Source organism: Erpetoichthys calabaricus, chromosome 3 (genome assembly GCF_900747795.2).
Source record: "Erpetoichthys calabaricus chromosome 3, fErpCal1.3, whole genome shotgun sequence".
NCBI classification, from domain to species: domain Eukaryota; kingdom Metazoa; phylum Chordata; class Cladistia; order Polypteriformes; family Polypteridae; genus Erpetoichthys; species Erpetoichthys calabaricus.
In genome coordinates, this window is record NC_041396.2 from 48,604,288 (window position 1) to 48,616,034 (window position 11,747).

At 37.6% G+C, this 11,747-nt stretch overlaps 1 protein-coding gene across 1 annotated transcript in view; it reads left to right on the top strand.

Moving 5' to 3' along the window:
- Positions 1 to 10,406, top strand: part of nrbp1 (nuclear receptor binding protein 1) — a 71,795-nt gene extending 61,389 nt beyond the window's left edge. Inside the window, exons 16-19 of the mRNA XM_028796781.2 lie at positions 572 to 625; positions 1,136 to 1,199; positions 2,574 to 2,629; positions 9,740 to 10,406. Of these exons, the coding sequence (XP_028652614.1) occupies positions 572 to 625; positions 1,136 to 1,199; positions 2,574 to 2,629; positions 9,740 to 9,835 (270 nt within the window). The 3' untranslated portion in view covers positions 9,836 to 10,406. The remainder of the gene's footprint in view (positions 1 to 571; positions 626 to 1,135; positions 1,200 to 2,573; positions 2,630 to 9,739) is intronic.
- The last annotated feature ends 1,341 nt before the right edge of the window (positions 10,407 to 11,747 follow it).

Below are 11,747 nucleotides of genomic sequence, written 5' to 3' on the forward strand. Positions count from 1 at the left end.
ATGTATATAACAGCACCTTTCATTAGTTTGCTGAATGATACTAGCAATGCCTGCAGTACTAAATAGGCAAAAGATCACAAAAGTCTTTGAGAAAATATGCATGTAATTTGGGAAAAGACCACATTAACTAAATGGATATTCAGTAAATGTTTGTAAGTTAAAATGCAGTAGACCGAAGGAACATACAAAAAGTCCAAGGAAAAAGATATATATTTTCCAATCTCAAATGGTATTGTGCGTTTTTTTTTCTTTTGTTTTTTTTGTTTAGGTGACTGGCCAGAGCAGAAAGGCAAGGCCACTTACAACAATTATTTGTTTTTAGTCATATAGTTAGGGGTATTTAGAAATTATTGCTAATCAATAAATATCTTTTTTAAGAACTCTACTAAATAAATCCTTTCACCCTAAAGAGTTTTGGGGTGTTTCACCAATTTATAATTTTTCACAGCATATACTGTAGGTGGTCTAATGTAAGGGGGATGTGGTTATTTCGTTTCTTTAGTAATGTTTTTCATTATGCCAATATTCTTTATCATAAAAGTACTAACGCTTTCATATTTTTTGTTTTCAGGTTGTTCAAATGCAGTGCAGTATTGAGCCAGTAGATGAAGCAAATAAACATCATGTAAGATTCTGATAATTGATTTCTAAATTTAACTTTTGAACATGCAAAATACCATGTAAACAACACAAATGACAGCATTTTATTTTCACTTTGTTTAGTGCAGCTATCTTGTGAACACAGAAAATGCCAGTAGAATAGGCTTAAATCATGTAGTAGCTCTTAATGTTTCTAAGGATATGTAAGCTTTCTAAAACTTTGCAAGGCCATTTTTTAAGCCATTCAAATTTTCTACACAATTAAAAAAATATTTTGCTATATTAAGTTTTTAAAAAATTGTTTTGAATGTTTCTAGGTACAGTAACTTTATAAAAGCATATAACAGTGTAATTTAAGCATCATAAGTACAGTATGCATGTAAATTAAGTAAAAATAATTAATTTAGTTAAAATATTATTATATTAGTTAAAATAAGTAATAAAAACACATCAATACTAATGTTAAAAGTCTGTCTGTCTGTCTGTCTTGATTTATTATATTTTTCCAATTTAATTTTTTATGCATTTTCTCTAGTTGACATTGCTTTTGAAGCTGGAAGACAAGTTAAATAGACACTTAAGCTGTGATTTGATGCCAAGTAAGTCTTTTGGGATTTTTATTCCCTTTGTTTTTTTTTAAGTAGGTTTTAGCATTTTTCAAAGCTGAAACAACCCACACTAGCATTCTGATTAATGCTAGTTTTTACTTTGTCCCTTTACTGATGATCTATATGTGTTTGTAAGTATATATATATATATATATATATATAATACCCGTCAAAAGTTTTTGAACACCTTGGTTTTCCCAGTTTTCTTCAAATTTAATTAGTTGAAATGCAATGAATGACCTAAAATGGTGAAATGTTAAGCAGTAAACTGCCAGTGCTTTAAATTTAAAATTTAGGTTAGCAAAAACTGGAGAAACGAAATAGCACAATATTGCAAGATAGTCAGAGGGTTTTTAAGGATTCAACAGACGTTCGGACACCTGTGCAAGTTGTTTGCTTCAACTTCAAAGGCTTAATTTACTTTAATTTCTGCAGAACATCTGTAGGTTGTAACCTATTAGTTGTTCCCTGAAGAAGGCTGATTTGTAATATTCTGAAATTTCCTTTTTTCAGTTTTTGCTAACCTAAACTTTAAATTTAAACCTCTGGCAGTTTACTGCTTGCCTTTTCACCTTTTCATTACATTACAACTGATTAAATTTGAAAAAAAAAAACTGGAAAAATGGAGGTGTTCCAAAACTTTTGACTGGTATTGCATATGTGTGTATATCTGCATATGAATGCATAAGGATGTGTGTGTGCATGCATCCATGAATATATAAGGTTGAATTAGAGCTGCAAAGATCAATTGAACAGTTCAGCTAAAAATAAATCTGAAAACAAAAAGGCACACCTTTTTAATTTAATTGCCAGAAATGTTTACTGGAACATCTGATGCTAAGAACATTAAAAATACTTGCATAATACAGTTTAGTTTTTATAACGTCTTCCAATTGTATGGCTAGGAAGTAGACTTGTTAACTAATGCTATTTTAAAAAAATCCATAAAACATCTGGGTTAATGCAAAGCATGACATGTCCTATTTACTGCAAGCAGTGAGCACATTCACCAAAATACATGGTTTAGTTGAAATTTCCAAAATCAAAAATAGCTGATCAAAATTAATATTTCTACATTTTATATCCCAAAAGTCTTGAGCTCTGCCATTGTGACTCCATGATATCATTGTTACCTTGCATTGTGTAACATCATGTATCTTGGATACTGTATAGTAAGCCTAAACTCGTGATCCACTACTATCTACTTTTTATTCCAGTTCATTGTAAAGGCCAAAGCCTTTTTTTCAATACAAGGAAGAAAACACCCCTGGATGGGGCTCTATTGTTTTGTTTTCTGGGTCCTGTGAACTCTCTGTATTAATAAATATTGCTTCATGTTTTAAATACTTTTTTTTTCTTTTTTAGGTGACAACGTTCAGGAGTTGGCGGCCGAACTTGTTCAACTGGGATTCATTAGTGAGGTAAGTCCACCTTTCAAACACAAATTGGTTCAACTGTTTGCAAAGGCAGTGTGTAAATTGCTGTGTGTGTATTATTTTTCTCAAGGTAATCTATTATTTGTACATACACACATCATAAAGAACAATATAGAAATAAATGGGTTTTAAGTGCTGTATAGTTTTAATTTTCATAATGTATTAATGTCTTTTATGCCATAGTCCATTATGTGTGTTTATAATGTTTTGTATTTTGACACCCATTGCATGCTCATTAAGGCATTCCTTGTGTGATTGTGTATAAGAAAGAACTTCTTTTTGTTGTTTAGATTAGAAGCAGAATCTGAGAATCTTGCTTTCTTTTTATAGTCACCTGGAATTTTTCCAGTTAAGAATTAGTCAAGTCAAGTCAACTTTATTTATAAAGCACTTTACATACAACAGCCGCTGACCAAAGTGCTGAACATAGGCTAAAATAAATTTTAAACAAAAACAAAATAATAAATAAGTAAAATAAAATACAATAAATGAAACTAATTAAAACATAGTAAACACAACTAAACAGAGTTAAAACAGAGTAAAATCAACTGCTCACACAGGATCAAACGCCAAACCAAAGAGGTAAGTCTTAAGAGCAGACTTAAAAATGGGCAGTGAGGAGGCCTGTCTAATGTGGATCGGCAGTGAATTCCAGAGCCTTGGAGCCACAACGGAAAAAGCCCTATCCCCCCTGAGCTTTCGCTGAGTCCTAGGCACATCCAGAAGCAGCTGACCAGCTGATCTGAGTGAGCGGGAAGGAGAGTGCATATGCAGCAGCTCAGTGAGGTAGGGCGGAGCAAGCCCATTTAAGGACTTAAAAACAAATAAAAGAATCTTAAAATGAATTCTAAACTGAACAGGCAGCCAGTGCAGTGAGGATAACACAGGTGTAATGTGCTCATTTTTTCGCGTGCCAGTTAAAAGGCGTGCAGCAGCATTTTGCACCAGCTGGAGCCGAGACAGGGTGGACTGGCTAACACCAACATACAACAAATTACAATAGTCCAACCGGGTTGTAATGAAAGCGTGGATTACTGTTGTAAATTGATCTTTGGAAAGAATGTTTTTTATCTTCGCCAAACGTCTCAGCTGAAAAAAACAAGATTTCACCACCGCGCTGATCTGACCGTCCCGTCTAAAATCCTCATCTATCCTAAAAACCAGATTTGTAATGACAGGTGTACCATATTGTGCAAGGGGACCCAAATCCACAGGAGCAGAAGTAGAAATAGACCCACTGGTGCCCCCAGGACCAAAAACTATAACCTCTGTCTTATTTTCATTAAAATTTAAGAAGTTTACTGCCATCCAAGCTTTCACCTCTTCTAGGCACATAACCAAAGTTTGTATGGAGTAAGCATCCTTGCGTTTGAGGGGTACATAAACCTGAGTATCGTCTGCATAACAATGGAAAGCAATTTTATGCTTTCTAAGAATAGAGCCAAGAGGCAGGAGATACAAAGAAAATAGCAGAGGACCAAGTATGGAGCCTTGTGGAACCCCACATGATAGTGAAGCAGAGGAGGATCTAAATTCATCTAGCCTCACTGAAAAAGTTCTTTGAGTCAAGTATGATTTAAACCACGCCAAGGCAGTACCACGAATGCCCACACAATGCTCCAGACGAGATAATAAAATACTATGATCTATAGTATCAAAAGCAGCTGTTAAATCGAGCAGAACTAAAATCACATAATCCCCTGAGTCTGTTGCCAAAAGGATGTCATTAAAAACCTTCAGTAATGCGGTTTCAGTACTGTGAAGCAGCTTAAAACCAGATTGAAACACTTTGAGCACATCACTTTTATCTAAAAAGGCTTTCAATTGAATATACACACTTCTCTCCAAAATTTTGGACAGAAATGGAAGCGTGGAAATCGGTCTAAAATTGGATAGAACAGTGGGATCTAGGCTTGGTTTTTTGATCAATGGTTGCACAATGGCATCTTTAAATAAATTAGGAACTACGCCTGAGGAAAGGCTGCTATTGATAATAGCAAGAACAGATGGCCCTAAAACAGAAATAATCTCTTAGAGAAGGTGGGACAACATCAAAAGGAGAACCTGAGGGCTTCGATTGACCAACAATCTCATGTAAACAAGATAGAGTCACCGGCTCAAACTGATAAAAAAACAGCAGAGCAGGGGAGAACAGCTAAGGGGTCATAAACAGTGAGAGGTATATGAGCCCTAACATTGTTCACCTTATCTACAAAGAAGTGCAAAAATTTCTCACATGTCTCAAAAGAAGGTTCCATGCAGGCATTCTGTGGAGCATTTAAAACCCTATCTATAACTTCAAATAACACACGAGGTTTGTGATAGTTTGACAGAATAATATTTGACATGTACGCTCTTTTGGCATCTTTCACAATAAACTGATAACGACGCCAGCAGTCTTTCAATACTTGAAACGATACATGCAAATTGTCCTTTCTCCACTTGCGCTCGGCTTTCCGGCACTCGCGTCTGACAGCGCGAGTTGTGTCATTCAGCCAGGGCTCAGATTTCATTTTAGGCTGCCTGGTTTTTAATGGAGCCACAGCATCTAAAACAGTTTGGCAGGTGGAATAAAACCAGGAACAGAGCTCCTCCGTATCGGAGGACGCAGATTCAGGAAGATCGCATTGACTAAACAAAGCAGAAAAATGTACAGCAGTGGATGGATTAATGACCCGACAGCGCCGCACAGAAGCACTGGGTTTATCAGCTTTACAGGGCAAGGTGATGTCAAATGTTACAGGCTTATGATCTGAAAACACTGTGTCCAAAATTGTCAAATTTGCCACAGAAAAGCCGAGCGATAGGACAAAATCCACCGTGTGCCCAAGATCATGCGTCGGTCCAGACACCCACTGCATAAAACTAAAAGAGTCAATTAGACTTAAACCGATGGTGAAGGACTTTCTATCAGGACAGCATACATGTATATTAAAATCTCCAAGAATAAGGACTCGATCATATTTAGGCACAATTTCAGCCAGTAAATCGGAGAAGTCATTGAGAAAGTCCTTATTATATTTAGGAGGCCGATAAATCACAGCAAACAACACTGGGAGCGAGCAACCTAGCACAAATAAGCTATTATGTATTTTTTTAACATTAAACACCTACAGTCTATGCCTTATATACAAACAACTTTTCTATCTTTTTGACTTTAATAACTAAGGCAGTTTAGCAACCTTAGTAACTGTTGTTTTTATAAAGAATATTCTAGTTATGTACTGTACATATGTGTGATTGCCTAACTGATGTTTCTTCTGTTTGCCTGTTTCCTGCCAACTGGCAGTGCCATAATTTTGGATGTCAAAATATGGCATTCTCAAACTTGCTTAATCAAATTTAGGGTTGGGAAAGATGTGCCTATCTTGGCAGCTTCAGATGCAAGGCAAGGTGTCACCCATCTCAAGGCTCACTCTTGTTCACACCAACACACATACTTGCCCAGTGTCAGTTTAGTATCTCCCAAAAATCTAACCTGCATAACTTTGAGAAGATAAGTTTTTCAGAGAAAAAACCCATGGAGGAGTGGGTAGAGCAAAGACTGGACTGGCACCAAATTCAAAAAGGCACCACTGAGCCACAGGGACTCTGGTTATCATCATACTGAATCTATTTTTAAAGGTGAAAAAGGAATCATTTTTAAACTTATTAAACAAAATTCTATTACCAGCAGCTGTTTGCCATGGAAGCAGAACAATAAATATATGGAAACTCCATGATCACCAAGATGAATATTGTATATAATATAACTTCAGAGAAAGGTACAGGGTTAGCTGGAAACTATAACCCTTATGTCTGATTGACTGTAGTACTAAAGATCAGCTTCTCTTAATAAAGAGGACAGTTTGGAACCATGCGCTGATGGTACGTTCTTGCATTCACCACCCAACAAACCACTTGGATTGAGACCTGAATGCAGCAGGTGACACCTCAGCACCACACTGGAACAGTGTGAGTTTTTTTACAATCTTTCCACCCACCCCCGAGTTTTCCCTGCAAGTTGGCAGACCTGCCTGCAGGGCTGTGTGCAGATTAATGTCCTACCCAGGACATTAGCAATTGCAGATTAAGGGCTGTGATGGACATGGGGCACCACTAAACCCCAAACACCAACATGAACACACAACCACAGTCCTGGGTTCAAATAAAGCATGGTGTTTATTACAAAATACCTCAGTATAAACACAAAAGCACAAGTTTTTCTCTCCTCATTTCCTTTCCTTTTACCACCGCACTTCCCTCTTCCAGTAGAGTGTTGCCCTTCCTTCCTTCCTCCCAGCTCCGACTTGGCCTGGAATAGGGATTGTGTTCCTTTTTATTTCGGATGAGGCCCCTTTCTCTCTCTCTCTCTCGGCCTTCCATTCCATCCCTTGTGGCCTCCAGTCTGGGTAAGGTACCTTCCCCTCTTCTGTTAGGGATGCTCGTCCATCCCATGTGGCATTTACCAGGCCTTGCCCTTCTAGCATTCACGGGATTCGATCCCTAGCCTCAGAGCCTCCACTCTGCTCTTAATGAAGGTGCCTTAAAGTTCTACAGAGAATTAATTTTCACCAGAAAAGTTATTGGATTGGATTGAAAAACAGTTTCATATACAGTATGAAATGAATGAATATTGTAGTCCAATCAAAAAACTAAGGATGTGGCTTGAATAATTAAACAAAAATTCAGGAAAAGGATTGTTTGGCAATACCATGAAACGCATCTTCAGAAGCTGGTAATTTCACATGACTTTTGGCTGTGTGAATAGTGTAAGGAACACCATTTTAATTTTTTAGTCACTGTATTTCTGGGAATTCATTGCCTATAACAACAAGAAAAGCTGAAAGAAATTGACACTGATTTCTAAGAACAAGCATCTAAAAATATGCAAATCTTTTATATATACAGTGCATCCAGGAAAGTATTCACAGCGCATCTCATTTTCCACATTTTATTATGTTACAGCTTTATTCCAAAATGGATTAAATTAATTTTTTTCCCTCAGAATTCTACACACAACACCCCATAATGACAACGTCAAAAAAGTTTACTTGAGGTTTTTGCAAATTTATTAAAAATAAAAAAACTGAAAAATCACATGTACATAAGTATTCACAGCCTTTGCTCAATACTTTGTCAACGCACCTTTGGCAGCAATTACAGCCTCAAGTCTTTTTGAATATGATGCCACAAGCTTGGCACACCTATCCTTGGCCAGTTTCGCCCATTCCTCTTTGCAGCACCTCTCAAGCTCCATCAGGTTGGATGGGAAGCATCAGTGCACAGCCATTTTAAGATCTCTCCAGACATGTTCAATCGGATTTAAGTCTGGGCTCTGGCTGGGCCACTCAAGGACATTCACAGAGTTGTCCTGAAATCACTCCTTTGATATCTTGGCTGTGTGCTGAGGGTCGTTGTCCTGCTGAAATATGAACCGTCACCCCAGTTTGAGGTCAAGAGCGCTTTGGAGCAGGTTTTCATTCAGGATGTCTCTGTACATTGCTGCAGTCATCTTTCCCTTTATTTTGACTAGTTTCCCAGTTTCTGCCGCTGAAAAACATCCCCACAGCATGATGCTGCCACCACCATGCTTCACTGTAGGGATGGTATTGGCCTGGTGATGAGTGGTGCCTGGTTTCCTCCAAACGTGACGCCTGGCATTCACACCAAAGAGTTCAATCTTTGTCACATTAGACCAGAGAATTTTCTTTCTCATGGTCTTGAGAGTCCTTCAGGTGCCTTTTGGCAAACTCCAGGCGGGCTGCCATGTGCCTTTTACTAAGGAGTGGCTTCCGTCTGGCCACTCTACCATACAGGCCTGATTGGTGGACTGCTGCAGAGATGATAGTCCTTCTGGAAGTTCTCCTCTCTCCACAGAGGACCTCTGGAGCTCTGACAGAGTGACCATCGGGTTCTTGGTCACCTCAATGATTAAGGCCCTTCTCACCCTATCGCTCAGTTTAGACGGCCGGCCAGCTCTAGGAAGAGTCCTGGTGGTTTCGAACTTCTTTCACTTACGGATGATGGAGGCCACTGTGCTCATTGGGACCTTCAAAGCAGCAGAAATTTTTCTGTAACCTTCCCCAGATTTGTGCCTCAAGACAATCCTGTCTCGGAGGTCTACAGACAATTCCTTTGACTTCATGCTTGGTTTGTGCTCTGACATGAATTGTCAACTGTGGGACCTTATATAGACAGGTGTGCCTTTCCAAATCATGTCCAACCAACTGAATTTACCACAGGTGGACTCCAATTAAGCTGCAGAAACATCTCAAGGATGATCAGGGGAAACAGGATGCACCTGAGCTCAATTTTGAGCTTCATGGCAAAGGCTGTGAATACTTATGTACATGTGCTTTCTCAATTTTTTTATTTTTAATAAATTTGCAAAAACCTCAAGTAAACTTTTTTCACGTTGTCATTATGGGGTGTTGTGTGTAGAATTCTGAGGAAAAAAATGAATTTAATCCATTTTGGAATAAGGCTGTAACATAACAAAATGTGGAAAAAGTGATGCGCTGTGAATACTTTCCGGATGCACTGTAAATGTCTACACATGGAAGTGTGTGTGTCTGTCTGGAGTGAGAGGTGGAGTCAGGATAAGGGCTCCACCTCCAAGGAAACAGAAATCTTGCTTAGCCGCTAGTAACACAAGCAGGACCAGCATGTCAGCAAAACGAAACATCAGAAGAAAGACAAAGTCGCTTAGCCGCTAACATCGGCAAAATGGTATCCCTTTTACTTTTCCTCACGCCACTAATGCACAAGTGAGGTGTGCTCATTGGCAAAACGAATCCTCCTAGGAGAGATGCCCAGAGTAGTTCCTTTCAGTTACCTGACATTTCTATATTTCAGTTTTTTTACTGATGATTTTAATAGTTTCTAGGACCCCAGGCTTTTTACAGCATGGGCTTACACAGCTAGTATTTAATATTGGACTTGAAAGAGATGCATTTTATAGAGATGTAAACTGGAAAATAAGTAACACCCAAAGCCCTTGTGCTGTATTGAATACTTTATGATTTTAGGGTTGTTTACCAAGCTTAAGCAATCACATATTTAATATTTTATATTGTTTGTTTTTCTTTTTTTTTTTTTTTTTTTTAATTGTAGGCAGATCAGTCTAGGCTCTCGTCTATGCTTGAAGAAGCCTTTGTAAAGTTCTACAGCAGAAATGGCTCCATCAGCACCATCAGTGTTTCATCGTAGCAGCCGCTGAAGAGTGACTAGAGAGACTTTTCTTTCTCTGTGTTTGCTGTAAAACTCTTTGGGGTAGAACCTCGGAAGATAAATTCTTACTTAAATGATAAATGCCATAAAGTTTATGTTGCACGTGTCATATTTTACTGGGTTTTACTTTATTGCAAAACAGGGCTAGCAAATTATTCCATCTAGAATATTTTCGGAGGAATTAAAGTCAGTATTATGTTCTTGTATTGTAGTCATTTTTATAGTTATGTTGTATTAAAGCTTTACTATGTTCTTAATAGCTGGAAACCATCAGATAAGATATGGAGCATGTAACAGGAAAGCATATAAGTATTTATATGTGAATATCACAGGTTTATTCTGTTTATGATTTTGCCAAAAATGCATGGTCTCTGTGCAATATCTCTTTTTTTCTTTTTTCACCTTTTACTTGAAAAAATACATGTGCTTTTCATTTCCTTCTTTATCACCTCAGACAGGAAAATAAAACTGTTTTCTTCTTTAGGATCCTATAATAAGTTAATAATTGTATGTGTGGGTGTGTTTTATAAATAAAAATGAGTGAAAATTGCATAGCATCTGTTAATGTTTTATAAAATTTTCCTTTTATATATTTAGCACAAAATTGGTAGAGCAGTAGAGTCTTGTTTAGTCTGCTAATAATAATCACCAAATGCTTTATATTCTGAAGCTAGCATTAAGCAAGGTAAGGTTGGGACTGTTAGTCAGTTTCTTTAAAGCCTGTTATATAAAAGGCCATTACTGAGGTGTTGGACCTCTGGTGACCCCCCAAATCATGTGGACTATTGGATACCACCGACCTGGTTTTAGAAGAAAAGGCTAATAATCAGACACTCCAAACTGTTCTCTCCTAAGGGCAATGAAGCTGTTGGCATTAATTTCCAACCTCCCCTAGAGTACTGTATACAGTTTTGGTCTCTGAGCTACAAAAAAGACATAGCAGTGCTTGTCCAGAGAAAAGCGACTAGCCTGATTCAAAGACTGACAGATATGAGGTGTAATGAAAGAACAAAAGTTCAACCTTCTCAGTTTAAGCAAACACAATTTAAGAGACAACATGATCTGAGTGTTTATTATTACTAAAGGAAGTAGTACAGTTCCAGGCTGTTACTTGAAAATGAGTTCAACAAGAACATGGGTGCACAGTTGGAAACTTGCTAAGGGTAAATTTCACACAAACGTTAGAAGGGTTTTCTTTACACAAATACCCATCGACACAAATCATCCGGTAGTGTGGTGATGGTATGAGTTTAGGAACCTACAAGATTTGATGGTGTTATTTTGGAGAAACTGGGTAGATAGGATTGATGAGTTTTGTTGAGCTGAATGGCCTGCTTTTGTCAAATTTTCTGATGTTCTAAGTGTATTTAGAAGCTGTATATCTATCTCTTTAATAATGATAAAATGTAATGCTGACCCATTATTATGAAATCAAAGATTATTTAATATTTTCCTTAAGAAATTAAGCTGCCACCTCACAGCCATATGAAGCTCGATTTTAGTTGCAGGCAAGTGCAGTATCTCTGTGAAGTTTACATGTTCACATTATATTCTCCAGCCTTGCAAAGGTAGATTGGTAACTCTAAAGTGGCCCAATATGTGTATGGTGTATGTGTGCCTTTTGATGGACTGGTGTCTATTTTGGGGTTTGTTCCCAGCTTGCTTTTTGAGCTTTTGAGATTTACTCTGATTTTCTGTGGCCTGTGGTAGGTACAGATTATGGATTGAATAGTAGTCACCAAGTCCTGCCTTGAAGTTTTGACCCTGTAAAACAAAATTCTTGCTACATGTAATAGAGATCGGCATGTGTTTGCAGTCTCGCATACTGAACATGCCAATGATCACTTATTTTACTATGGTGTTCTTTTCCAGAGCACTAATAATATATTTT